We start from the raw sequence: 24,587 nt of genomic DNA on the forward strand, positions 1-24,587 counted from the left end.
CCCACCCCCTTGACAGACAGCGAAAGCCGCTATTAAAGAGGCTCCTCCCGCGTCCATCGTGAGAGAGTCTTCCCACCCCAAGCCCGCTGCTAGCGGGGGTGTTGCCGTCTGCAACGACTGGCTCTGGGCTTCCCCAGCTGCAGGCTGGAAATAAGCCGTGGAAGGGAGGGGGGGTGTCTCGGAGGAGGAGGGTGTGCGGGACACAAGGGGTGGAAGGCAAGGCCCTGGCTTTGCTGCTGCCCTGGCTGTAGTTTAATGTTTGGCAGGAATACGTGGTTTAGGGTGGGAGGCAGGGGGTTGTCTTGGTTTTTTAATTGTTGCTTCCTCTTCAGTTACTGAAACTTCAGCTTTGGGCAGGAAAATGGTAGAACCAGATGAAAATGCCATGTAGCCTCTAATTGGTATAAGAGAGTGATGCTCACCGGGTTGTATTCACAAATACAAAAGGATTCATTTGGTTTCCTTTGATATCTTCACTGAACTGAAAGGGCAGCATCATTTTGGCTTAGCTGGGATGTAAAAGAGCCCCAAAATGATGCTATCACAACTGGTTCAGGCCTCATCCTTGTCATCAGTCCCTTCCCCACCAGGGGCTGATGTCTGACAACTATGTTGTGTTTTATTTAGGCCTGCAGTTAGACTCTTGTGCTCACGGAGAGCCTTGATGAAGTCATTATTTTGTTCTTAAATGATACTGAACAAAACGGAATCAATCCTTTTATTTATTAGCAGTATTCCATTGGTACCCAGGAGTCCCTCTCATGGTCCAGGATCCCATTGTGCTAGATGCTGTACAAATACAACAAGAAAGACAGGCCCGCCCCCAAAGAGCTTACATATTTAGAATTTTTAAAAACCTAGTCAGTTAATGGGGCTCTGCAAGGGTCCTCCCCTGCAGATCCGACTGTGGGATTAAAACATTGTAAACTCCTCAAGGCAGGGATTGTGTCTTCCTATATGTTGTAAAACATATGGTACTATAATAAAACCTCTGGCTGTATACATCTATACCGCACTGTGAATACCCTTGTACTGTGGATTTGCCAGTAGGTGTGGGGTTGTTTTTTTAAGTTTTTAATTTGTTTTTTGCAGGGTCAAAGTACAGTATTAATTTCTGTCTGAATCTGGAAAACACCTTCCGCAGGATTCAGAATGTTGACTGGCAGACATATCAGGAAAGAGAGAAACTTTTCACCAATCAGACCTAAGCAGCTTATACACTTGCATAGATAGTCATGAGTTTTCCCTCATTAATTTTAATGGAGACCTTCAAACTAAAACAATGCATCTGTTATTTCATAATTACAGTAATTCAGAGGAATAGCTTCTGAATAAATTAATAGGAAGGAAGCTCGTGCACAGTCGCACTTACAAATTTTTAAAATAAACCAAGTTGTTGTTTTGCTCTGTTGAAAGAGCTCTTTCATATAATAGCTAAGTTAGCTCTACTTGCAAGGCTTATAAAAAAAATGGTGAATTGAAATTATCACCTGCCTTTTTTGTTCATCCTTTCTCCAATTTATACAACCTATTTAAATTGTTAATTTAAATTAACTTAGAATGTAAGTATGTTACTTACAGTACAATCAAATTTACTTTCAAAGCATTTTGGTTCTTAAAGCATGTCATATCTACGGTAATTTTAACAGGGTACAATGTAATACAATATTCTTAGAAAGAGACTTACAAAATGGCACAGACGGCATCATTCAGGTGGTGGTCAAACCAAATCATCCATAATGGTCTCTTCTGGCCTTAATCTACGAATAAGTAGTAATATGTACACAAACTGCTTGAAAACCTTATACTAGCTTATAAAAAAAATATTTCAAACCTTAGAGCAATGGCTGAAGAACAATTCTAACTCCAGCCCCTATTTATTATTGAAAACAAAATTTATAACCCGTGTCAAACAGACCAGTGGTAGACATTCTATATACTGGTCTCTGTCCTTATGGGTCATAGCATGCTCTCAGTTACAAAATTCAGACTCATTACACTAGTAAATCCAGGCTACCTCCACTGACATCAGTGGATTTATTCTGTATTTACACTGGTGTAACTGAGTAGAATTTGGTCCTAGGAGTCAAATGCTGATCCATTTGAAGTTACTGGAAATATTTGTTGACTGTTTGAGGATCAGAATTTGGCACTATATTCACATTCAGTCTCCCAGAGCATTAGCTGGGACTATTAAAGACAGAAGACTTATTTTCAGAAGTTTAGAAGACAATTAAAATATATTCTGAGGAAAGCAAGCTTTAACACTCATATTTTATCTATGATAATGAAGGAGAATCCTTTATTAACATTAGTTCTGTTCTCCAAGAAAGACTGTGCCTCTCAGGATGTGCATGCACAGATCTCATCTTAGTTGCCTTTGCAGCCGCCTATTGCAGTGGGCTCCTCACAGCGTCAGAATCCCTTTGGAGAGAGAGTGGGCATGTACTAGCTTGAGGCATGGCCCAGAATGCATCTTCTCCTCCCTCTGCCTTCATGGAGATTGTTAGCTGTTCTGTGGCCTCCCGTACATAGTGTGAAGATTTGGGCTAGAGGAGTCTCTAATAACATGGTTCCAGTGCAGCTGGGGGGTGCTAGGGACCAAAACTAGTGGCCTTTTGCATATCTCCTAGGATCCATAGAAATCCCTGGTGATTATCCAGGTTTGGCCCTGTTGCTTGTTCCATGGGTATGCAAACCACACTCCCTCCTCTCCCCAGTGAAAAAACAGGAAGGCTGGGTAGGGGGTCCTCAGAAATATCTTCCTCTTTTGCCCCCTCCCCTGTGTTTTAGTGTGTGGGGATGAGGAGGAGGGTAGGGATGATCCAACCCCAGTATCTTGCACATTTCCTTTTTTTGCATTGCTAGCACAAGCAGCTGGTGCCCTTAAAGGGCATGCAAGCTGCAGTAATATTGTCACCACTGTACTCCATTATGCATCTGTTTTTAAACTGTTTCTTTGTTTACACTAATCTTTCTAATTTGTCTGTGTATTTTTAGTTTAGAGCAATGATGCTGGTTTTTACACATAGCTAAAAATCCCAAACAAACAGCTCTGAGGTATGGTAGGTGCTGGTAGATTTCTGGTATGGCTAGCTGCAAGAAAACTTGCACCCCAGGGGAAGAAGCATAGAATGTAAGTTGTCTGTTCTAATTCTGGCTTCCCTCCCAAAGCCATGGAGAGGTTATTCTGTATGCCTTTTATGACAAACTACAGAAGGGCATTCCAAAAGCTGATGATGTAGATGTTAGGGGCTGTGATTTGCATGTGTAGTTACCCAAACCAGTACCTACAAACACCCATGCAAGTAATTATTGAGGAGGTGGGCTCAGAAAGGAGCAGCTACTTTCACAATGTTAATTTATTGGGCCTGATTTTTCACTATTAGGGTATAACAATGGACCTGACTTTCCACTGTATGTTTGCAGTGCTCTTGCCGTGTTGGACATTAGAGAGACAAGGTGGGTGCGCAATATCTTTTATTGGACCAGCTTCTGTTGGTGAGAGAGACAAGCTTTCGAGCTTTCACAGAGCTCTTCTTCAGGCCTGGGAAATGTATTCAGAGCATCACAACTAAATCCAAGGTTGAACAGATTGATTAGCGTAAGTAGATAACACATATTTCAAGGGACCATTCAAGGTGAAGTGTCCTGTTTACACCTCTGCAGTCACTGGGAGGGCAGGGTGGGGGAAGGGAGGGAATAGGTTCGTGGGCTATAGATAGTTTTAATAAGCCATAAATCCACTGTCTCTGTTGAGTCCATGATTTTTAGTGTCTAGCAAAGTTATGAATTTAAGCTCCCAGGCTTGTCTTTTGAAGGTGTTGTGCAGGTTTTCTTTGAGGATGAGGACTGAGAGGTCAGATATGGAGTGAAGGTTTTGTGAAATTAATGTTCAGCAACAGGTGATGTGGTGTTTTTGTCTTTGATCATTTCCCAGTGTGAGTTCGTTCGAGTTCGTTCAAGGTGATCGTCTGGTTTCATTTCACCCATGTAGTTGTTATTGGGGCATTTAGTACACTGGATGAGGTACACCACATGTTTTGATAGGCATGCGCAGGACCCAGGGATCTTGAAAGGTGTGTTGTGGGGGCGTGTTGATCATTGTAGCAATGCAGATCTGTCTACAGGTTTTGCATCTGTTGTTCTGACAGGATCTGGTGCTGCTTTGAGCTGGTGTCCCCTGGTCTACAGGGAGCTTGCTTCTGATGATCTCAGAATGCCTGGGGGGTTGTTTGAAGCCCAGAAGAGGGGGTTCAGGAATGGGGTCCCCATTGAGTAGGGTTGTAGTTGTTTGATACCCCATATAGGTTCCAGTTTGGGGTGGCAGGTGACACCTAGGGGTGTGAGGTCGGAGGGGTTTTTATTTCTGTATTGAAGCAGGTTCTCTCAGGGTATTTGGGTGACCTGTTTCGTGATGCAATCTACTTCGCTAGCAGAGTGTCCTTGGTTGGTGAAGGCAGTTTTAAGTGTGTTAAGATGTACATATGTGTTAAGGTGCCGGACTTTCTCCTCTGAGCATATTCTGTGGTATCTGAGTGCCTGGCTGTAGATAACAGATTTCTTGGTGTGTTTGGGGTGGTTACTGGATCTGTGAAGGTAGGCGTGGGAAGTGGGCTTCTTGTATATAGTTGTCTGTAGGGTTCCATTGCTGAAGCTGATCGTGACATCCTGAAAGTTGTTCTAGAGAGTTTAATGGATGGGTGGCACTGGTTGAGTTGTGATGGAAATCTGAGGTAGTTTAGGTAGTCTGGTATTGGGGAGCCATCCTAGCACCTATGGCTGTTCCTATGGTATGGGCAAAGTGTTTGTTGTTGAATTAAAAATTATTTTGGGCAAAAATAAAATGAACAAACTTGGCGATGTGTTTGGGGTGGATATCGGAGTGTTGTCCCTTACCTTGTAAATATTTGAGGCAGGCAACACAATCATCATGTTGGTGGTGGTGAGAGATGTTGGTGTTTAGGGAGGTGACCTCCATGATAGCAAGGATGGTGTTCTGAGGGAAATTGTGAATGTTGTGGAGTTTCTGGAGGAAGTTGGCAGTGTCCTAGAGGAAGCTGGTCCTTTGGGTGGTGAGTAGTTTGAGGATGATTTCTATGAGGGCCGATATTCCTTTGGTGACAATACAGTGGTCAGATATGATGGGTCTACCTGAGTTCCCTTGTTTGTGTATTTTGGGAAGCACGTAGAAGATCCCTGGGATGGATTTGTGGGGGATGAGGTTGTAAAGTTTCTCTTAGAGTTGTTTAGGGAAGGACTTGATTATTTTCCTCCTCCTCCCTCCCCTCTCCCCCCCCATGACTGGAAGGTGTTAACGGGCCACTTCACATTGAATGGTCCCTTGAAGTGTGTTCTACTTCTATTTAGCTGTGACACTGAGTACATTTACCAGATCTGAAGAAGAAGAGCTCTGTGTAAGCCTGAAAACGTGTCTCTCTCACCAACAGAAGTTAGTCCAATAAAAGATATTACCTCACCACTGTATGTCTGTTTAGGGGCAGTTTACATCACTTTCTCCACAAGAGACTTATAAATTCTGCTTCATATTTTGGATACTACAGAAGGAAGTGTCACATTTTAAATATATATATTTTCCAGAGTTAACTATGTAGAGTGCCCTCATCTCTTCTTGAAATCAACTTGATTTGAAAGCGTTCAGCACCTTTTAGGATTGAACCCTAGGACAGTTGTCATCATAGTGAACATTGCTTTTCTGATGATCCATAACAAGCATACATCATCTACGCTTTTTTATTCTGAAAGTAAAATATTTGAAATATTGAATTTTGAATATGTGTTATTGTAATATAGCTATAGAAGTGTCAGTGTTTGGGCACCCCAGGACCAAGGCAGTGTCAGGATATGGATACACTGAACTTTCCAGCACTGCTCTGCTAAATTACCTCAGTCTTATTAAGGTAGACTTTCTATACAAACCAGCATGACGACTTAACCTCTCCATAACAAATAACGTGCTGTAGCTCAGTCTCTAGCCTTCCTTTAGTAGTTCTTACCAATGATGTGGACTACTGCCCTAGGGTTCCTAAAGAGCTGCCACGACCACCTGAATCAGAATGCCTTGTTTTGGATTCTGACCATGTTATCAGCACTAGACAAGCCATTATGTTGCTTTGCTTCCTCAGTAACTCATTGGAAGGAATGAAAGATTTATGTCTTCTTAAAGAGATTATACCACAGATTCAAATTTCAAACAAAAACATGTTACCATTTGAAATTGCACATTTCTAAAAAGGATAAAGAATAGAGAACAAGACCTAATTCTCTGGGTGAAGGCAAAAGGAAAGGCATGTATGTAATCTGTTGCAGACTAGGACAAATACTTTAAGAGTTAAATAAATACGTTAGTGCTACTGAAATAATTTTTCACCTGCCAGAAAGCCTCCACAACACACACACCATCCAAAACTCTGTGGTAACATTTGCTTTCACTCAAACTTTCCTTTCACTGTCATATCTTCAAAAATGTTGTAGACTCAAGCTTCAGAGTATCTTTCAGGTCATCATATTTTCCTACTCCTGGAGGACATCTGGTGGTGAAATGAAAAGCTCATGCATAACTGTTTCTGAAAGACATCCATACTGGAAAGTTAGCAATAAAATGGTTTAATTTTTTTTAACTTTTTAAATTCTTGCCCATAAGCCAAGATCCTGGCTGTATGAGAACTGAGCAGGTGCAGGTTCTCTTTGTCACTAATATACTGTAAATAGTTCCATGAACAGATCTGCTACCAGAGGAACTGTGTTTCAAGATATGGAGTTTTGAAAATAAGAATTAACTACAGTAGTTAATTTCTTCTGGCAGCTGTAGTGTTTAGGTTGTAAGTAAATAAAGCTGTGCCACCTAGTCCTAGCCTAAAAAATAAATAGCTGGTTTTTGGTTGTCTTCATTTGGCAAATCAATCAGCTTCGTTTATATAAATTATGTTACTGCCATGCATTTTTAGTAGTTTTATACACAGGTTATGGGAAGCAATTCCTTTTTCTTTTAATAAAGACTAATGGCTAAAATATTCAAATAAAAAAAATGTAAAAGAATTAGCTTTATTTCAGGATTTCAGAACAAAGGTACAATAAAAATTGAAATTTTTCATCATGACAATGATTTTTAGGTATAAGATATATTAACACAGGGTATCCTCTCAACTCCATTCACAAGGATTTATGTACATAACCCTTGCTAACACAATTATGTATGCAACTTCCCATACATCAAGATTATGTACCCTAGAGTAAATTATAAATTTTGAATTTATATAATAATTTTTTCAGGACTTCCACTATTTTTGTAAATTTAGTAGACTTCTACTATTTTAATTATTAGAAAACCTTTTCTACATGCAGAAAATATTTGACTTTTATAACTTTCCTCCACGTCCCACCCCTAAGCTGAACTTTTTAGCACCAGGGAGAGACTCTTTCGAAATCACTTGCACACCGGCATCAAACTCAAACTGCAGGGCTTCTGTGAATGAGGTGGCATCAAAGACGCTGTAATAAGCAGAACTTCGGTCTCCTCGCATGCATTGTTGAGGAAAGGCAGAGATTTGGTTAGCAAGCTCAACGGCACTCTGAAGGGCTACAAATAGAAACATAAAAGAATATTTTAATAGTACTTAAAAAAAATCATACACAACTTGCAGATATAAGAAATAACAGGTATGTGATATGGGCTGTTTATAACATGCTGCATTTGAAGACAGGATATTAAAACGGCAAAACATGAACAGTAAATTTAATATTGGCTTGCAAGGTCTACTTATGAACTGGAGAAGAGTGGTTTAGCGCAAACTTAGTTCAAAGATGGAAGCAGACTAAAACCAATATTTGCTATGTATGCCCAAATTTTTTCCTCTCATTTGATGAATGCTGTTTCTTTAGTGCAAGTAGTCTAGTAGAGACATTTAAAAAATAGTAACATCTTACTATTCACATACACACACACCCCCGGGACACAGACCCACTACTTTCTTTACCTAGAAATATTTTCTAAAAATATGTAATACAAATTTATCAGATCCAAATCTTTGTGAGAGAAATGGTTGTATATAAATACCTAATTCAATAACATTACTACACCACTATCCTTATAAAAACAAACATCTGAAAGTGAAGAAATTCATAGGTAAGGTTCCTCGAACAATCACAACTCTGTTCCAATCTTCATGTTTACCATCTCCACCTAACAGGAATATACTTATATCCTAATGATTACTGTTTAAATTTATTAGTCAGGAATTCAAATATTTTAAAGCCACAGCTTTATCCTAGAATCTAGTCAATTTAAAGAGTTAAAAGTAGTTTGATACTACATTTGCCCCGACCCCTTCAGCCAATACTTGTGGGTTTACAATAACATTTTCCTATTTCAAAAATGTTTTTCTCTCCCTTGTTTGTGTATGCAAGATGCAAGGCAACAGGAGAAATTAAGTAACTGACTATATATGGGAAAACCCCTGAAACTCACTACATAGTGCTGTGAAATGTCCTTAGTAAACAAATTTGAAAAGTGATTTAGCCTCTCTCAGTTAAAGTAATCTAGAGGTGTTACTTGTAAGGATGAAACATTTAAGACAACATGACATTTTTAAGGCAATGGTGTCCTTTTAACATGTCTATAGCTGTCTAGTAGAGGCTGTGACATATATGGGTTACATGAATATGGAAGGTACAGTAGGGTTTCCAGTTTAATTAGAGAACATTGATAGGTCTCTTACTCATAATTGATTAGCAGAGAGGAGACTATGCTATTTCTGGACTATGAATAAGATGTCAGATGCTGAGGGAGAGGGCTGAATTTCTCCCAAGCTCTCTGCTACTTAAGTGGGTGTAACTTCAATGAATTTTTACCCAATCTCAACAGCCGGCCTGCTGAACAGAAGAAAATAAATGATCATGTTTATAGCTCATAATAGGAGGGTGAACTAGAAGATTGCCTGTGGGCCCTGTTTAGTAGGTGGTTTGTAGCCCCTATTGAGCATATACAGGGAGATATGGTAGATGGATATAAAAGGCCTCCAGGCTATAGGTGAGACTGGGAAGAGATATGGGGCACAGGCTTAAATTACTAATTTTCCTCACTTTAAAATGTTTGCTATAACTTGTGTTCTGAGTATTTGATTTCATGAACACTTATTTAAAGCCTTAACTCCAGTTTAAGTTTTTATTTGTGGATTAACTTCATTTTTTAATAGAAGCCAGAAGGCAACAGAAAGCTCTTCTGTAAGGTCAGTAGAGCTTTAAACCCCATCAAATGCAACAATGGATAGTGTAACTGAAAAGCTCTGTTTCAAATGTTCCATCCATAACAGCTATCATTTCTGCCAGATATTGCACTTTTGGAGCTTATAAAACTATCTGAAACTAGTAAAGAAACACAAAAGATGGGGGGGGGGGGGGACTTTGCATGCTCTTAAATATTGTTGGCAAACTGCAGCATATTCTGGGTTTGTCAAGCAAGAGGTAACTTCAGCAGGTTTAGGGGAATGTTTCATGGCGCACAGTCCCTCCAGATAGGACACCACTCCTTTTAATAGATCCCAACTCCCACTTTAAATGTTGATATCTTCTGGGTAAGAAGTTGAGTAGCGGTCAGGATAGCCTACAGCCAATATTTTTCCCCTCCTCCAGTGTCTCCAGGAGGCATAAGCTTGCCTCCTTGGCTATGACAGGGATAGGAAAGGGACGCTCACCTATACCTAATTGAAAGGAATCTGGAAGAAGGGTGAAAGTTTTGTTGGGGGTAGAGTCCTGCTCCAAGGATCACATTTACCCTTTGCTCGGAGACAGTCACAGGAGCTGCTCCGTGTCTGGGACTGAGAGACTTGGGATCGGAATCCTCAGGGGCCTACTGTAACTTGAGAGAGTAAGGAGCGCTTCAGAGTGCCCCGTGATTCTAACGGCAATCTCAGCAGTGGGTTGTCTTTTTTGTTTTGTGTTTAATGCAGAGAGGATAAATGATGGTGTGGTGCAGCATAAAGGTTTTATCAGCATGAGTTTGAGATCACAGTGTTTTCTCAAATACCTTGTGAGTTATCCAGGTCACTCCAAATGATTGCTAATAGCTACATCTCTTATAGTTTATTCATAGTCCAGAAACAGCATAGTCCCCTCTCTGCCATTCCATTATGAGTAAGAGATTTATCAACATTCTCTTATGAATTACTAATAGCTACACCTCTTCTATCCTACATCTACACATACTACAGAAAATCAACTATAACATATTTTAGCGTTCTCTTTATTTGATCCCTCTATGACAACTGGTAGAGATAGACATCCAGCACACCAGGGCTGGGGAGAATGCAAGACTATCTTTACTGCCCTTTTTACAGACCCACATCTCCTTGCTCTCCGCCCCCATGTTCACAACACACACAACCATTTTTACAGGAACTACTAGTGAGGAATTATGGGCCTTGAACCTGGGCCTGTGGGTCACCAGACAGAACTCAGGCCATGGTTTCTACCTGACAGCTCACCCATACCCCTGGAGAAGGGGTTTCTGGAACTTTAGCTCACAATGGGCTGTGCCCACAAAGCTCCTGACTGGGCGAGACACCAAGCCCCACCGATTGGCTGGGTTGCACTACTTAAGCTAGACAGAATCATGGGAAGTTGTGCGAGCAACTAGGTGAATCCCTGGCTGCCTGCTACTACAGACCCTGCCTAGTTGTCTGACTCCCGAGCCATGACTCCCAGCCTGTTCCTGGTGCCTGACCTCCTCATCCTAGACCCCTGTCTGCTCCCAGTTCCTGTTTTCCTGCCTTGCTTCAGGTCTCTACTCCTACATCCACCCAAACACGGACCCTGACTTCAACCCCTGGCTTGACTCCTGACTCTGTCTTTGGCTCTGACCCTCAGCTTGGACCCTGACTCTGACCCCAGCTCTGACCCTGGATCCATTTCCAGGCATCTGACTAATCATTAGGCTTGACTGTCCACACCCCAGACCCTCCACTACTTTCATTATTGTGAAGCCAGATGCCTTAGTTACCAGTCTGATGGCACAAGTCTCTGAAGGGCCCTAAAAACCTCTAAAATGCACCTAAATAGCTTTTCTGTTAACATTTTAGGTATACGGTTAAGGTCTGATATCTTGCAAGCTCCCAAGCCTACAAGCAAGTGCTGGGTCCCATTGGAAGCTTGGATTCTCCCCTTTCCAATGGCGTAAAGTTATGCACGGCTTCAAGATATCAAACCTTAAGCCTGTCACTGGAGCAAGATCGAGTACTGCCTGTCCTGGATCAATAGCAGGTAATTTTTAAAGGGGAAGTTCCATATTTGGGAGAAAGGTGGAAACATGTTTATGACAGGTTTATTTATTCTTTAAATTGGCACCTGTGAAGTTGTTTAGACACATCTGGACATTCCAGATCTCTGCATGAGATGGACTAGAGGGCAGAGAGCATGAGCTGGTCAAAAGTGCATGATCAAGTATACAACCAGGTAATGAATATTATTGGTTCTGCAATCAATCATATGTACATCACCACTACACATGTGGCATTTTAGGCTATTTACAGTAGGACAGAATTGCCCCAAGCATACTTTGAGCACACACTGATTTGTAGGACTCTGAATTGACCTCCCTTATTGTCTCTGAATGCTGTTTCTTTTAAATGGATGAAAGTGTGAGACCCAACATTAACAAACCAGGTTGCAATACAATAGAAATATGGCCTCCCCCCACTTTCCAAAAAACAACAAAAAAAGCTAAGTCGTAGGTACACATAAAACTAGCTAACAATGTTAGGGTAATGAATGGTTGTGCTACTGAAATAAAGTAACTTTCTAAGTATGTGAAGAAATTTAACACAGTATATTTTAAATACTGACTAAGTATTACTAGGAAAATTCACATGAAATATAAAATGGAAACCTTTTCAATGCTGAAAAGAATAAATAAGCAAAAAATTAAGGAGCGAAAATGGCTGCTAGAATTGCTAACAAATATTGCAAGATGAGACTGGAAAATCTTTTTGATATAGAAGAGGCAAGAGGGGTGCCAGAGTGTTACTAAGGGCTTGTCTACACTTACATTTTATAGCACTCTAACTTTCTAGCTCAGGGGGTGTGAAAAATCACCCCCCTGAGCACAGTAAGTTTCTGCGCTTTAAAGCGCTAGTGTGGCCAGGCTCCGAGCGCTGGGAGCCATGCTCCCAGCGTTCAGAGCTATTCTCCTCATGGAGGTGGATTACCAGGAGCGCTGGGAGACCTCTCTCCCAGCGCTTACACATGACCACACTCACACTTCAAAGCGCTGCTGCAGGAGCGCTCCCGCAGCAGCGCTTTGAAGTTGCCAGTGTAGACGTAGCCTTAGAAATACTCTGATAGGCTCTATCGCGCCAATGCACCTTCAGCAAGCAACAAAACCATAAACCTATTCAAAGACATTTTATCGTAGTATTGTGATAGACTGAAACAGCACTAAGCCATACAGGTTGGTTCCTACATTTTCCCTCTCTGCCTTTAGCCCAAGGGCATAGCCAACTTCCCAGTGACCTTCCGCTAGCATATCAGTCTTCTGGGGCCCCAGGCAGACATTAGAGCAGGCTGCTTTATTCTGTTCCAGGGAAGCAGATCAGGGAAGAATTGCTCTAGGATAGAGGGAGTGTAAAGACAGTTTGTGTACCTCTTCTTCAGCTCAGCCAAGCACATCTCAGTTGTAGCTGAGGATCAGGCCCAAGGTCTTTCATGACACTAGAATGTCCTACCACCAGGTTTTCTTTGCTTTACATCTAGCTCTGTAATCAACAGGTTAATGCTAACTGCCAGGGTAAAACACACTTTATAGAATTCTCCTTTGCTTACAACAACACATTCAGTAAATAAAACTTGGTTTCATTCGCATTCACTTCTAAGTTACATCATCCAGCGCCAACCAAAACACTCGTGTTTGAAAAAGGAATCAGGATATCAGAATGCACACAATGCGACAGCAAGTCTATGGAGACGTTAGTCACTTTTTGGACTTGAAAAACAGCGGCCGCTTCGGGAGGTTTGAATAACCTCCTGTGTTATTACTGATCTCCTCTCCCTCCTTTCACACTCCATGATCAAAATAACCTACTTTTCTCTCTCTTTCTCACACACACACTCTTGAACATTTGTACCTTTTTGTCCTAGCTAAAAGGAAATTAGCCCTGAGTCAATTAAACACTCTCAGACACACAAGCTAAAAAAAAAAAAAAAAGCCATTTCCAAAGCCCATTTAGATTTAAAAGTACATGTTGTAATCTTTTTGCTAACTAGTCAAGAGAACAGGCTACGGCAAGCAGCAGTCATATCAGTTTAAGTTGAAGAAAAGCAGCTGCTACTGTGCATTAAACCAATTTCCAGGCCAATTCAAAATGAGGTAACTCAGTAGAGTGTCTTCCTTTTTCCTTCTACAGGAAATGTTAGAGACTGCTTGAAAAGGTTTTCTACATTTACCTTACGGAGGTAGTTCCCTATAATGGACACAGGTTAACAGTAGAAACGTTTTGTTTTTATTACAGGATACACCCCTGTTATTGGAAGGAAACCTCTTAAAATCTATTTCCATGTTTTCAACTCTCTTTAAATTAACAAAAGAAACCAGGTTATACTTCCTAAATTGAGTAAAATTGATAAATAGCAGCAGATGTCAGTTATGGAGAGCTTAAAGTTTTTAGAACGATAAAAGGCACACTTGTAACACAGGGCTTGTTTTCACTGCACTGTTAGCTAGAGCTATAACTTGAGTGTTACCCGACAGACTCCACTGAGCCCCAAAAGTCTCTAGCTCAAGTTAAATGGTACTTTAAACATGAGCTAGCTGGCCCATCAATGCAGCGGGATGAAGCCCAGATTCTGCTGCCACTCGAGCCAGTAGCACAGTGGCTAGGCAGTCAATTTGTGCTGCTGATATAAGCACTGTCCAGCTCAAGAGTCATTTTGCAGTGTGAATGCTCCTTCTCCACTAGGCTAACACGACGCGAGAGGCGTTAACTCCAGTGTAGATACCTCAAGCTAAGCCTGCAGTGTAGACAAGTCCACGAACTTGCTACATGACTCTGAAAGGGTCTAGTCCTGGCCTCCACAGACCTTTCCACGTAAGCAGTATGGGAGGAGCCAGGCAGCTAAGTTGCTATGGTCTCACTAGCTCTCAATATCAAAAGGAGAGAGGACAGCGCTTTCCAGGGTTGGAAATGGTAGGCATTCTGAAAGTGTTAAATATGAAAATAGGAAAGAGTTATACATTTAAAACAAACAAACAAACAGAAAATAGGACTAGCTTAAAAACAAAGGCCCAGTTCCTCCAGGGTATGGGAATACTTCAGTTCAACTCCCCCAGTGCAAAACTGCATTAAAGCAAGTTTACTGGATCATATGAGGCTACTCCCAGCTCAAGGGATCCCTAAGGGTTGGGGAACTACCATAGTAGCACCTACGCCACTCTCTCCTTGTGGATGTATGGTGAAAGTGGGTGTAGCTGGACTGTCCTTGCATCCCAACAATTCCTGGCTGATGTAATGGCCCCTGTGGGCTAATGCCTAATAGCATAAGATACAAATTAGAGTGGTCTTTGGGCTGCTCTAGCTTGTGCCTGGCACTCCCACTGGCAAAAAGCTGCCCCAAGATCAAGCAACTGCAAGGTTGCTTAAAGCCACTTGCACACACACTTTCCTGAACTGCACTAAGCGTTCTTTGGCCAGACACCAGGGTACGGCCCTAACAAAGAAACTAACCAAGTGTTATAATATAAAACAAAAAGTCAGACAAACATACAAAAATCCAGTAAACTGTTAGAAACGAGTAAACAAAAATGCAAATTGGCATGAGTTAAAAAACAAAGGCAAATAAGTAAAGGCTAAAAAAATAAAACCTACAAGGATTAACAAAAGGGAACGCTAGAACTGGAAGAGGAAGTCTTGGGTTGCACGCCTCCTCCCACCACCCTTTTTTGTATATATGTATTTTGTCTATTAGTCCTGCAAGATGCTGAGTGAACTCAAAATCTGGTGAGCCCTTAAAGCCTGATCCAGCATATACTTACTATTAGGTATAGTGCTTATTTCCATGAGTGGCCTGGCTGATTTCCATAAGCATTATACTTAGTAGTAAGCATTTGCAGGATCAAATCCTTAGACAGTAAACATCTGAACATTACATAATATTTACTCAATGCAACTAAGCTCATCTTTACTGGTGGGACAAGTATAAAATGATACTACAATATGAGAAATATTTGAGGATAATGAATTAAAGGGTGGAGGGAATAAAGGCAAGATCCTGAAAACCCTTGATCACTCACACAGCTACTCCTATTTAAATAAGTGGGATCAGCTGCCCAAGGAAAGACTACTCATGTGAATAAGTGCTTGCAGATTTGGGCCCTGAGTGAGCTGCTGTTTGAGTTCTTTGGATTCTAGCTTGACGGAGTCGGAAAGCATTGCTTCTCTTGGGCCAGAGCTGTGATTCATGTTGGCATGGATCAAAAACACCACAGTTGACTGCAAAGGTTCCCAGGGTTTTTGGCCAGCTTTTTATGACTGCACAGCAGCACCTTTCTTTTGAGTGGAAACATAACATTTAACTTGTAAAGGAAATCTCTTTCTAAACTAGATTCTTGCCTCAAGTAATTTTAGTTCTTCACAATATCTTTGTCTCTAGGCTTTGGAGAGATGGAGTAGGCACCTAATTAGCTAGAAAGGAAATAAAAAAATCTTCAAGGAACTGTACAATGGCAGGACAAGGCTGATTCACAAGCAGAGAAACTGGAACATATGCTTTTTTTAAGTGTAAAAGCAAGTGCTACGTCTGACTTCCATTAGAAAAACTTCTATTCATTTCCCTTGCCCAAAATATAAGGAAACCCATTTCATTTTTTTAAACCATACAGCAACATTTGGAAAGTTTTGTTTCCCTCCATTTAAAACAAAATAAATTACTAAAACATGATGGCAGCCCATCAGCTAACGTTCTAGTTTCAGCTATGTGATGTTACAAAACATTTACAATAAAGGGAATGGATAATTGGATGATGTATTATTGTTAGCAGCCTGCTTTAAGATCTACTTTAAACATGAATAATAACTTAATAGCAGTGTAGCAGTAAAAGCAAATGTGACAGATGTTGGATGTCCTCTCTGCAGTGTGTCAATCCTGTGCCAGATGTATATTTTAGATTATAAATTGTATCACGATAGCACCACAAGACCCCTGTTTAGGGAGCAGAGTAGGGCCCCATTGTTCTAGGCACTGTGCAAATATATATTAAAACATGGTCCATGACATAGGGACCTTTTACTTTTAATCAAAACCAATCAGGGGCGTGTGCAGGACTGTAAATTTGACTGCTTTTGGAGGGGTACTTTAAACACATACAAGTGAAAGGGTCATGTCTCTCACACACACACTTCTCAGGACGCCTCTGGCAGGGACGCCCAGTAGCACAGAGGCAACAGCACTCTGTGTCCCTGCAGCCTTGGGAGGGAGGAAGCAGCAGGACCGCTGGCTGAGCTCCTCCTCCTCCTTCTCCTTCCCTGTTGCTGGAGTCCCAGCACTGCAGCCTGGTTTGCAGACCACCTAGTGAAGTGGTTCAGGGGATGGAGGCAGAGGCAACACCTGGGACTCCAGCAGCAAGGAAGAAGCAGCAGCAGCTGTAGGGGTTAGGGGAGGAGGAGCTCAGCCGGCAGCCAGCTGCCCACTGCTTCCTCCCTCCCCAGCTGCAGGGACACATGGAGAATTTGGGGTGGGGGGCCATGCCCCTGCTTGCCCACTCTTGTGCACGCCCCTGTAACCAATTCTGTTTATTACAAAAAATCATGATTATTTTTGTGTTAACTAGTCTTCACAAAGACAAACGTACAGATAATAACACTATCAAAAGATTCACATTTAGAACCATTTCCTACATTGTTCATTAAGCACTAACCTTGGCCATTGGGGACTATTCGATTGGCTAGCCCAAACTCATATGCTTCTTGTGCACCAACAGGACGACCAGTTAGAATGAGATCTAAGGCTCGTGAGAGACCAATCAGTCGAGGTAGCCGTACAGTGCCACCATCAATCAGTGGAACACCTGTGAAGACAAAAAACATAGGATTAAAAGAAAACCCAAATGTTTATATTTTAAAAACAATTTTTTGGCCTAATCCTGCATGACTTTACTCAAGTGAGTATTCTAGGCTGCTTCTTTGCATTTAATTAATGTAACTAATGTAACACAGAAGACTATTTCATTAGTAAAGATTTGAAGGATTCTCCCTTTAATTTCACAACTGAAAGACAGTTATCTAAAACGGTAAGTGCAATTTGATCTACCCTGAAAAGTGACTCTAAAAACAGCACTCCTGGCTTCCATGTTTTTTCCTTGACGATTTCTGTATCAAATGTGCTCACTTTACAAGTAAAAAGGTTTTGTTTTTTTTTCCTATATGTCAGCTCTGCAAACTGCCTAGTCTCTGAGAATCAAGCTAGGCTCCTTCCTACTCTAGCTTCATCACTAATAAATATGCTTTTATAGACCAAATGATGCCCTCGGTGGCACCTGTGTAAACCCGGTGCCTTTCGTGAGGTTGCACAGTTGTTACTGGATGGGCCTCTAATTTAAGTCCTGATTGGACCATAATTTAGTAAACAGTTCTCTTGATGCACAAGGAGTACAAAAATCCAGCTCACTCTCTTTTAGCTGTGTTGACTCTGCAGGGATCTCAGAAGTCAAGAGTAATATTTGTCACAGAACAAATGTGACTAAGCACAGGGAGCAGATTTACTTTTACAAGTCACTTTTCAGAGCAGACCTGCACTTAAAGAAGTGACTTAATGTTGTTTACATGTTTATCAGAAATGTGCTGATGTTGTCAGGAACAATTCCCCAAGAAGAGAAAGCGTGAGACCCATCATAGTAGTGCCGGCAATTTGCCACAGTAGCTTGTCCAAGGTCACACAGGAAGTCTGTGGCAGAGTTAAGAATTGAACGCAGGTTCTCCAAATCCCATACTGGTGCCCTACCCATAAGTCTATTCTTCCTCCATAACCGGGTGCTCTCCCCTAACAGGTTTAAGATATAACAGGATGTTGCCATATGAATTTATTTCTATGAAAGGTTTTTAAAAATATTCACATTTAGCTCAGACATCACCGCAATATTTCTTCATGGAGATGCTCTAAACTGGTTTAATGAAAATCAGTCATGATCTGAAATGAACTAAAAGGGAAATTTGTTCCCAGATCTTTACAGCCACCATGTGGATAAGTGGTCAGGATGAAAGGATAGATTATATGACAGCAGCAGCAGCACAAAAAGCCGATTTTAAGAGTGGCGTCTTCTCTGCAAAGACGCACCACCCACTCACTCAAAAAAAAAAAAGAAAAGCACCACATGAAGCACTGTGTTCAAGTATTTAAAAATGGGCCAAACTACAATAAGCATAATACTGCAGCAGATGCTCAAAGAAGCATGGTGCAAGCGTGTTGCATTCCCTAGACATTCTTAGCACTGCTTTTTCTCTCTCAGCAAGGGCCAAACTATTAGGGTAAACCATGCTATTACAAACGATAGTTTGCATGCCCCTTGTTCAACAACTTGCTTTACAAAATAGGCCTGTCTGTGGAATATACTAGAATGTCAACAGTGAAATCTACAGCTACTTCAGTCAAACTATCAGAGCTATGAAAATCCAGTTGCAGCACATCCACTATCTGCAAGAATTTTAGCACAAGTTGTGCATGAGTCAACCAGAATTCAAGTAAGTGAGACCAGTAGAGTCATTGCAGCTGTTAAGGGCTGAAGTTTAGTATTCCCTCTCCCTGCCATACCCCCACAAGTCAGAGGAACTTTCCATAGCAAATACTTTGCCATACTCCCCCTTCTTGATTGTAATAAGAAGTTATTACTTTGGAGATACGTCTACACGGCACACCCTTTCAGCTACCTGTAGAGTACCTACACTACATATCCCCCTAGTAGGGGTATAAATAGCAGCATAGACAGTGAGGCACTGCTAAGGTGAGTAAAGACGTGCCTGAACCCTGCAGGTATGTACCCTACATTCAAGACTCTCTACATGCCCAAGCAGTGCTTCCCTCATCTACTCTGCTATCTTTAGCAGTGCAGTGCCTTGCTGCTGGAGTCTTTCCCCAGAGCTTTTCCTCACTGCCTTCCCCTGGCTGAGCCTTTCATGTGTATCTACACTCCGCAGCATGGATGCGGCTTGCTTTTCACTGCAGCATGTAGCTATACATACCCTACATGCTGCTGCAAGTGGTGTGCAGAGTAGACAAAGCCTGAGCATCTCAAAATATAGTTAAAAGACTTATAAAGTTTCCCATTAAATTCTTGAGATGGCAGGGACCTTCTTGTAAATAGGCTATTAGAGGGATCTCATAAGTCATCTGTACAACTCTAGATATAGATTGGTAGAGGCTGAAAGTTACCATCATCGTTGGCAGCCTCACTCCAGTTCCTGGCAAAAAGGTCTCCACATCACAAAAACAGCTACCATGTTTTGCAGTCTTTGCAGAGAGGCCAAGGATCTGAATGGCCACGGAAACTCAACTACCCCAACATCAAAAAGCCTGGAAATGAACAAGCAGGGATCCAGTCAGTTCCCTGCTGCCACAGGATCCTTCAGCACTCACTAGCACACCACTCGAGTAAGGCACTAATCCTGCAAACAATTAGGCTACATCTACAGTATACCACTTACCGCGATTGAGCCGCATTGTGGCTGAGATTCTCTAAGCCGATGGGCAAGAGCTCTCCCAGCAGCCTAATAACTCCTGCCTCCAGGAGAGGCAGTAGCTATGTCAGTGGGAGAAGCTCTCCCATCAACATAGTGCTGTCTACACGAGCGCTTAGGTCAGTGTAACTTACATCGCTTAGGGGTATGAATAATCCACACCCCCGAGCAACGTAAGTTATACCAAAGTTCCCTGTAGTGTAGACAAGGTCTTACTTTTGCTTAACTTTATTACTATGGAGTAGTCTCACTGAAATCAACAGAACTGCTCTAGGTAGTAAAGTAAAGCACATGTAATTGTTTGCAGCTGCACAGTGTGCACGTCATTTGACTTTTTAACTTCGTAAACCCTTTTTAGGCATCTTCCCTGCCTCCCAGGCCTAGAAAAAAGTGCTTCTCCTCAACGAGGCCAACAAAACAAAATTTGGAAAAAAGATTTGATAAATTTATTAAATTTCCCAGGAAAACCTCTTCCCAAGACTGATGTGATATGTGAAATTTCAGGGCAATTGATTTGTTTGTTTGTTATATAGAGCTTATAATGAGAAGCGAGCTTTCATTTTAGCTATGGAGGAGCTATCATTAGCCTTCAGACTAACTAGAAAAATATTTCATAGCTCTACTTCATACCTTTATTCCACACTCTAAATACATTGAAAAAAAAACTTGCTTTATTAGGAGGAAAACAATAACATCTTAAATTTAACAACTGTTTTATCAGCAGGAACTACAGTAGATATTTATGGCTTTATTAAAATTTAAAATAATAACCATTCATAATGATTATTTACATAAATGAACACAACAACAGCCATACTGGGTCAGACCAGAGGTCCATCTAGCCCAGTATCCTGTCTTCTGACAGTGGCCAATGCCAGGTGCCCCAGAGGGAATGAACAGAACAGGTAATCATCAAGTGATCCATCTCCTGTTGCCCATTCCCAGCTTCTGGCAAACAGAGGCTAAGGACACCATCCCTACCCATCTTGGCTAATAGCCATTGATGGACCTATCCTCCATGAATTTATCTAGTTCTTTTTTGAACACTGTTATAGTCTTGGCCTTCACAACATCCTCTGATGAAGTGTTCCACAGGTTGACTGTGCATTGTGTGAAGAAATACACCTTTACCCCGATATAACGTGACCTGAAATGACACGAATTCGGATATAACGCAGTAAAGCAGCGCTCGAGGGGGGGGAGGGGGGCGCTGTGTGCTCCAGCGGATCAGCGCGTCAGTGTGTCTGGCTCCGACACGCTGCTCTGAGCGGCGTGTTAAGGTGCTGGGCTGGGGCTGAGGGGTTGGATAAAGGGCAGAGGGTCTTGGGGGGTGGTCAGAGAGCAGGGGGGGTTGGATGGTTTGGAGGTTCTGGGGGCGGGGTGGTTAGGGGATGGGAAACGGGCATTGGGTAGGGCGTGGGAGTCCCAGGGGGCCTGTCAGGGGGCAGGGGTGTGGATGGGGTCGGGGCAGTCAGGAGACAGGGAGCAGGGTGGGGAAGCTGGATGAGTCGGGGGTTGTGAGGGGTCAGTCAGGACAGGAAGTGACTATTAATAACTGAAATGCTCAAGGCCAAAGCAAGTTCGATATAACGCGGTTTCACCTATAATGCGGTATGATTTTTTGGCTCCGGAGGACCGCGTTATATTGAGGTAGAGGAGTACTTCCTTTTTGTTTGTTTTAAACGTGCTGCCTATTGATTTCATTTGGTGATCCCTAGTTCTTGTGTTATGAGACGAAGTAAATAACACTTACTCACTTTCTCCACACTAGTCATGATTTTATAGACCTCTATCATATCCCTTCTCAGTCAGGGGCCACTCCGCTTGCGTATGCTGTGGCTCCCGGAAGCAGAGGCATGTTCCCCCTGCAGCTCCTATGCGTAGGGGCAGCCAGAGGGCGCCGCATGCTGCCCGGCTCCAAGTGCCGCCCCCACACCTCCATTGGCAGGGAACTGCGTCCAATGGGAGCTGCAGGGGCAACGCCTGTGGACAGAGCAGCGCACAGAGCTGCCTGGCCACGCCTCCGCAAAGGAACCAGAGAGGGGGACATTCTGCTGCTGCTTCCAGGAGTTGCTTGAGGCAAGCGCTGCCTGGAGCCTGAACCCCTCCATGCCCAAACCCCTGCCCCAGCCCTGATTCCCCTCCACCCTCCAAACCCCTCAATCCCAGCCCAGCGCACCCTCCTGTACCCCAAACCTCTCATCCCCAGCCCCACCCAAGAGCTAGCACCCCCAGCCAGAGCCCTCACCCCCCCATGCCCCAACCCCCTGCCAGAGCCCTCACCCCCCCATGCCCCAACCCCCTGCACCAGCCCCAATTCCCCTCCCGCCCTCTGAACCCCTCAATCCCAGCATGGAGCACCCTCCTGCACCCAGCCCCAGCCCAGAGCCCACACCTCCAGTTGGGGCCCTCACCCCCCACCCCTCTGCCCCAGCCCAGAGCCCCCTCAACTTCTCATTTCTGGCCCCACCCCAGAGCCTGCACCCCCGCCCAGAGATCTCACCCCCTCCTGCACCCCAACCCCAATTTCGTGAGCATTCATGGCCTGCCATACAATTTCCATACCCAGATGTGGCCCTCGAGCCAAAAAGTTTGCCCAACCCTGGTGTAGACACTACCTTCACCAATGGGAGGGATTCTCCCGTCAGTGTAGGTAATCCACCTCCCCAAGAGACAGTAGCTAGGTCAACGGAAGACTTCTTCTGTCTGTCTAGTACTGTGTACACCGGGGGGTTAGGTCTGCATAACTACATCACTCAAGGATGTGGATTTGTCACACCCCTAAGCAGTGTAGCTATGGCGATAGAAATTCCCAGTGTAGATGAGCCCTTAGTTAGCTAGCAGTTTTCTAATTTCCAAACTTTCCTGTAACATTTGGCTATAAAGAAAGCAGACAAAGAAGCAAAGAGAAAGACCCCGAGAGATCAGGGCCCAATTCTCAAATCAATCTGTAACCATGTGCCTGCAAACTGTATGCATACAAACTAGAAAATTGTGGGTCTATGTACCCAATTCACATATACAGAGATAGGTTTCGCACTTGCAAGAACTGGGAGAGCAATTCTAAAGACTTTTTTTTTTTTAAATCTGGTCTCTGCTATCTCTGTAGATATTTTGTATGAAAACATACCAAAGCATCTGCAGAACACTCCAAAAATGGCATTCTGCTCCACAACACGCAGGTCAGCCAAAAGAGAGAGCTCAAGACCCCCGGCCACTGCATATCCACTTACTGCTGCAATCACTGGTTTGGAAAACTTCATTCGGGAAGGACCCTATCAAAATAAAAGATATATTAATACATTCATACCACAATATACATACCAAAGACCCAATCCTGCAAACACTGTTGGGTGTAGTGCTTAATATAGGATGGAGGTTTATTGACTTCAGCGGGACTATGCCTTGTAATAAGCATTTACAGGATTGGACCATATCTAGGATGGTTGCAACCAGCACATCAGCTAATGCACCCACATATACTAACTTCCATTTATTATCTTGGTTTTGTTGTGATCAATTTACATTTTTATTAATACAGTCTACTTGGTTTATTCGGGATTGCTTTGATATCCCTGGGTACCTAATTAGCCTAATGAGACTAAATGACAATGATTGCTGTTTAATCAGGACAGCAGTAGGAAAAATTAATAAGACATTTATCCAGTGCCAGTGGGTTAAACTGGTGTTAAAGCAGATGTTCACAGTAGTGAAATTCTAAGCTTCCATCACAGAAGTTGCCCTGTATAGATTATGTAAAGATACAAACCAAATGATGACCTCAGATACATCTGTACGACTCCATGGTCTTCCAAACTTTACTTTAAATTTGAGCACGGACCACTGAGGCATAATCTAAAGGCAAAAAGGTTATACAGGTGCAGCCAAGGGCACAATTTGGCTAACAGAGCCTTTATTACTGGTTATGATGTTCAAGGTAGAAAGAACCCGGCTACACTTTCAGAGCCCATGTTGAGTTTTTAGGGCTGACCATATGAAAGACATTTTACTTGTCAGCTGAGCAAGTTTTGATATCAGGGAGACACTGTACACATGCAAGGAAGGAAATTCACTTCTTAAAGAAGGCATTTCATCCTTGATTTGTTTCCAATGTGTACAAATTTCATGATATACACTGCAATCATATAACATTTGAATGCCATAATTATGCATATTAGGACTGTATTAAGGATCAAGCATCAGTAATTTAGAGAAGTAGTCAGTATGCTAACAGACCAAATGCAACCCACGGCTGTTAGCGTTAATACAAAGGCATGCCTCTGAGAGACTACTGGGCTCAGCAAGTGAAAGACACAGGACTGTATACTGTGACCTATAGCCTTGTGGCTGTCTATTAAAAACATGTTGCACTTAAACCACATCTTTCATCAGAGGACCTCGAACTCCTTTAGAAGGGCTAAAAAGTTTTGTTATTTATATTATAAAGATGGAGAAATTGAGGGACAGTTAAATAAGCTGTTCGCCCACTCAAATTACCACTCTTTCATGAGCACAACAATTCAAACAGCAGGATTATTTTGCTTGTATATGTTGAGTCTCAGACAAGATTCTCAAAAACACTCTAGAATAATTTTCAGGAAGAAAAGATTTCATTCTATTTGAGTTATACACCCTCATCTGTCAAAATGCTAAATAAATTTACAGATATGAGAAGCAGCAGCAAACTTCAGACAGGAATATGCACTACTCTATCCAGTGAGACTGACACCTTGTTTTCATCTCAACTGGAGAAGCCTAGTGACTTTATTGACCCTCACTCTATCTAAGATAAAAACAAAACTGACAATGTATGGTGATGACAGGTTTCAGAGTAGCAGCTGTGTTAGTCTGTAT

General features: G+C 42.4%; 1 protein-coding gene across 1 annotated transcript in view; it reads right to left on the minus strand.

Annotated features, from left to right (window-relative positions):
• Positions 1–7,034: 7,034 nt before the first annotated feature.
• The window catches only part of LOC102947766 (mevalonyl-coenzyme A hydratase sidH), a 32,955-nt gene continuing 15,402 nt past the window's right edge, over positions 7,035–24,587 (minus strand). Inside the window, exons 4-6 of the mRNA XM_027826681.3 lie at positions 22,864–23,008; positions 16,922–17,071; positions 7,035–7,600 (exon numbers count right to left, since the gene is read on the minus strand). Of these exons, the coding sequence (XP_027682482.2) occupies positions 7,380–7,600; positions 16,922–17,071; positions 22,864–23,008 (516 nt within the window). The 3' untranslated portion in view covers positions 7,035–7,379. The remainder of the gene's footprint in view (positions 7,601–16,921; positions 17,072–22,863; positions 23,009–24,587) is intronic.

Source organism: Chelonia mydas, chromosome 2, assembly GCF_015237465.2.
Source record: "Chelonia mydas isolate rCheMyd1 chromosome 2, rCheMyd1.pri.v2, whole genome shotgun sequence".
Classification (NCBI taxonomy): Eukaryota; Metazoa; Chordata; order Testudines; family Cheloniidae; genus Chelonia; species Chelonia mydas.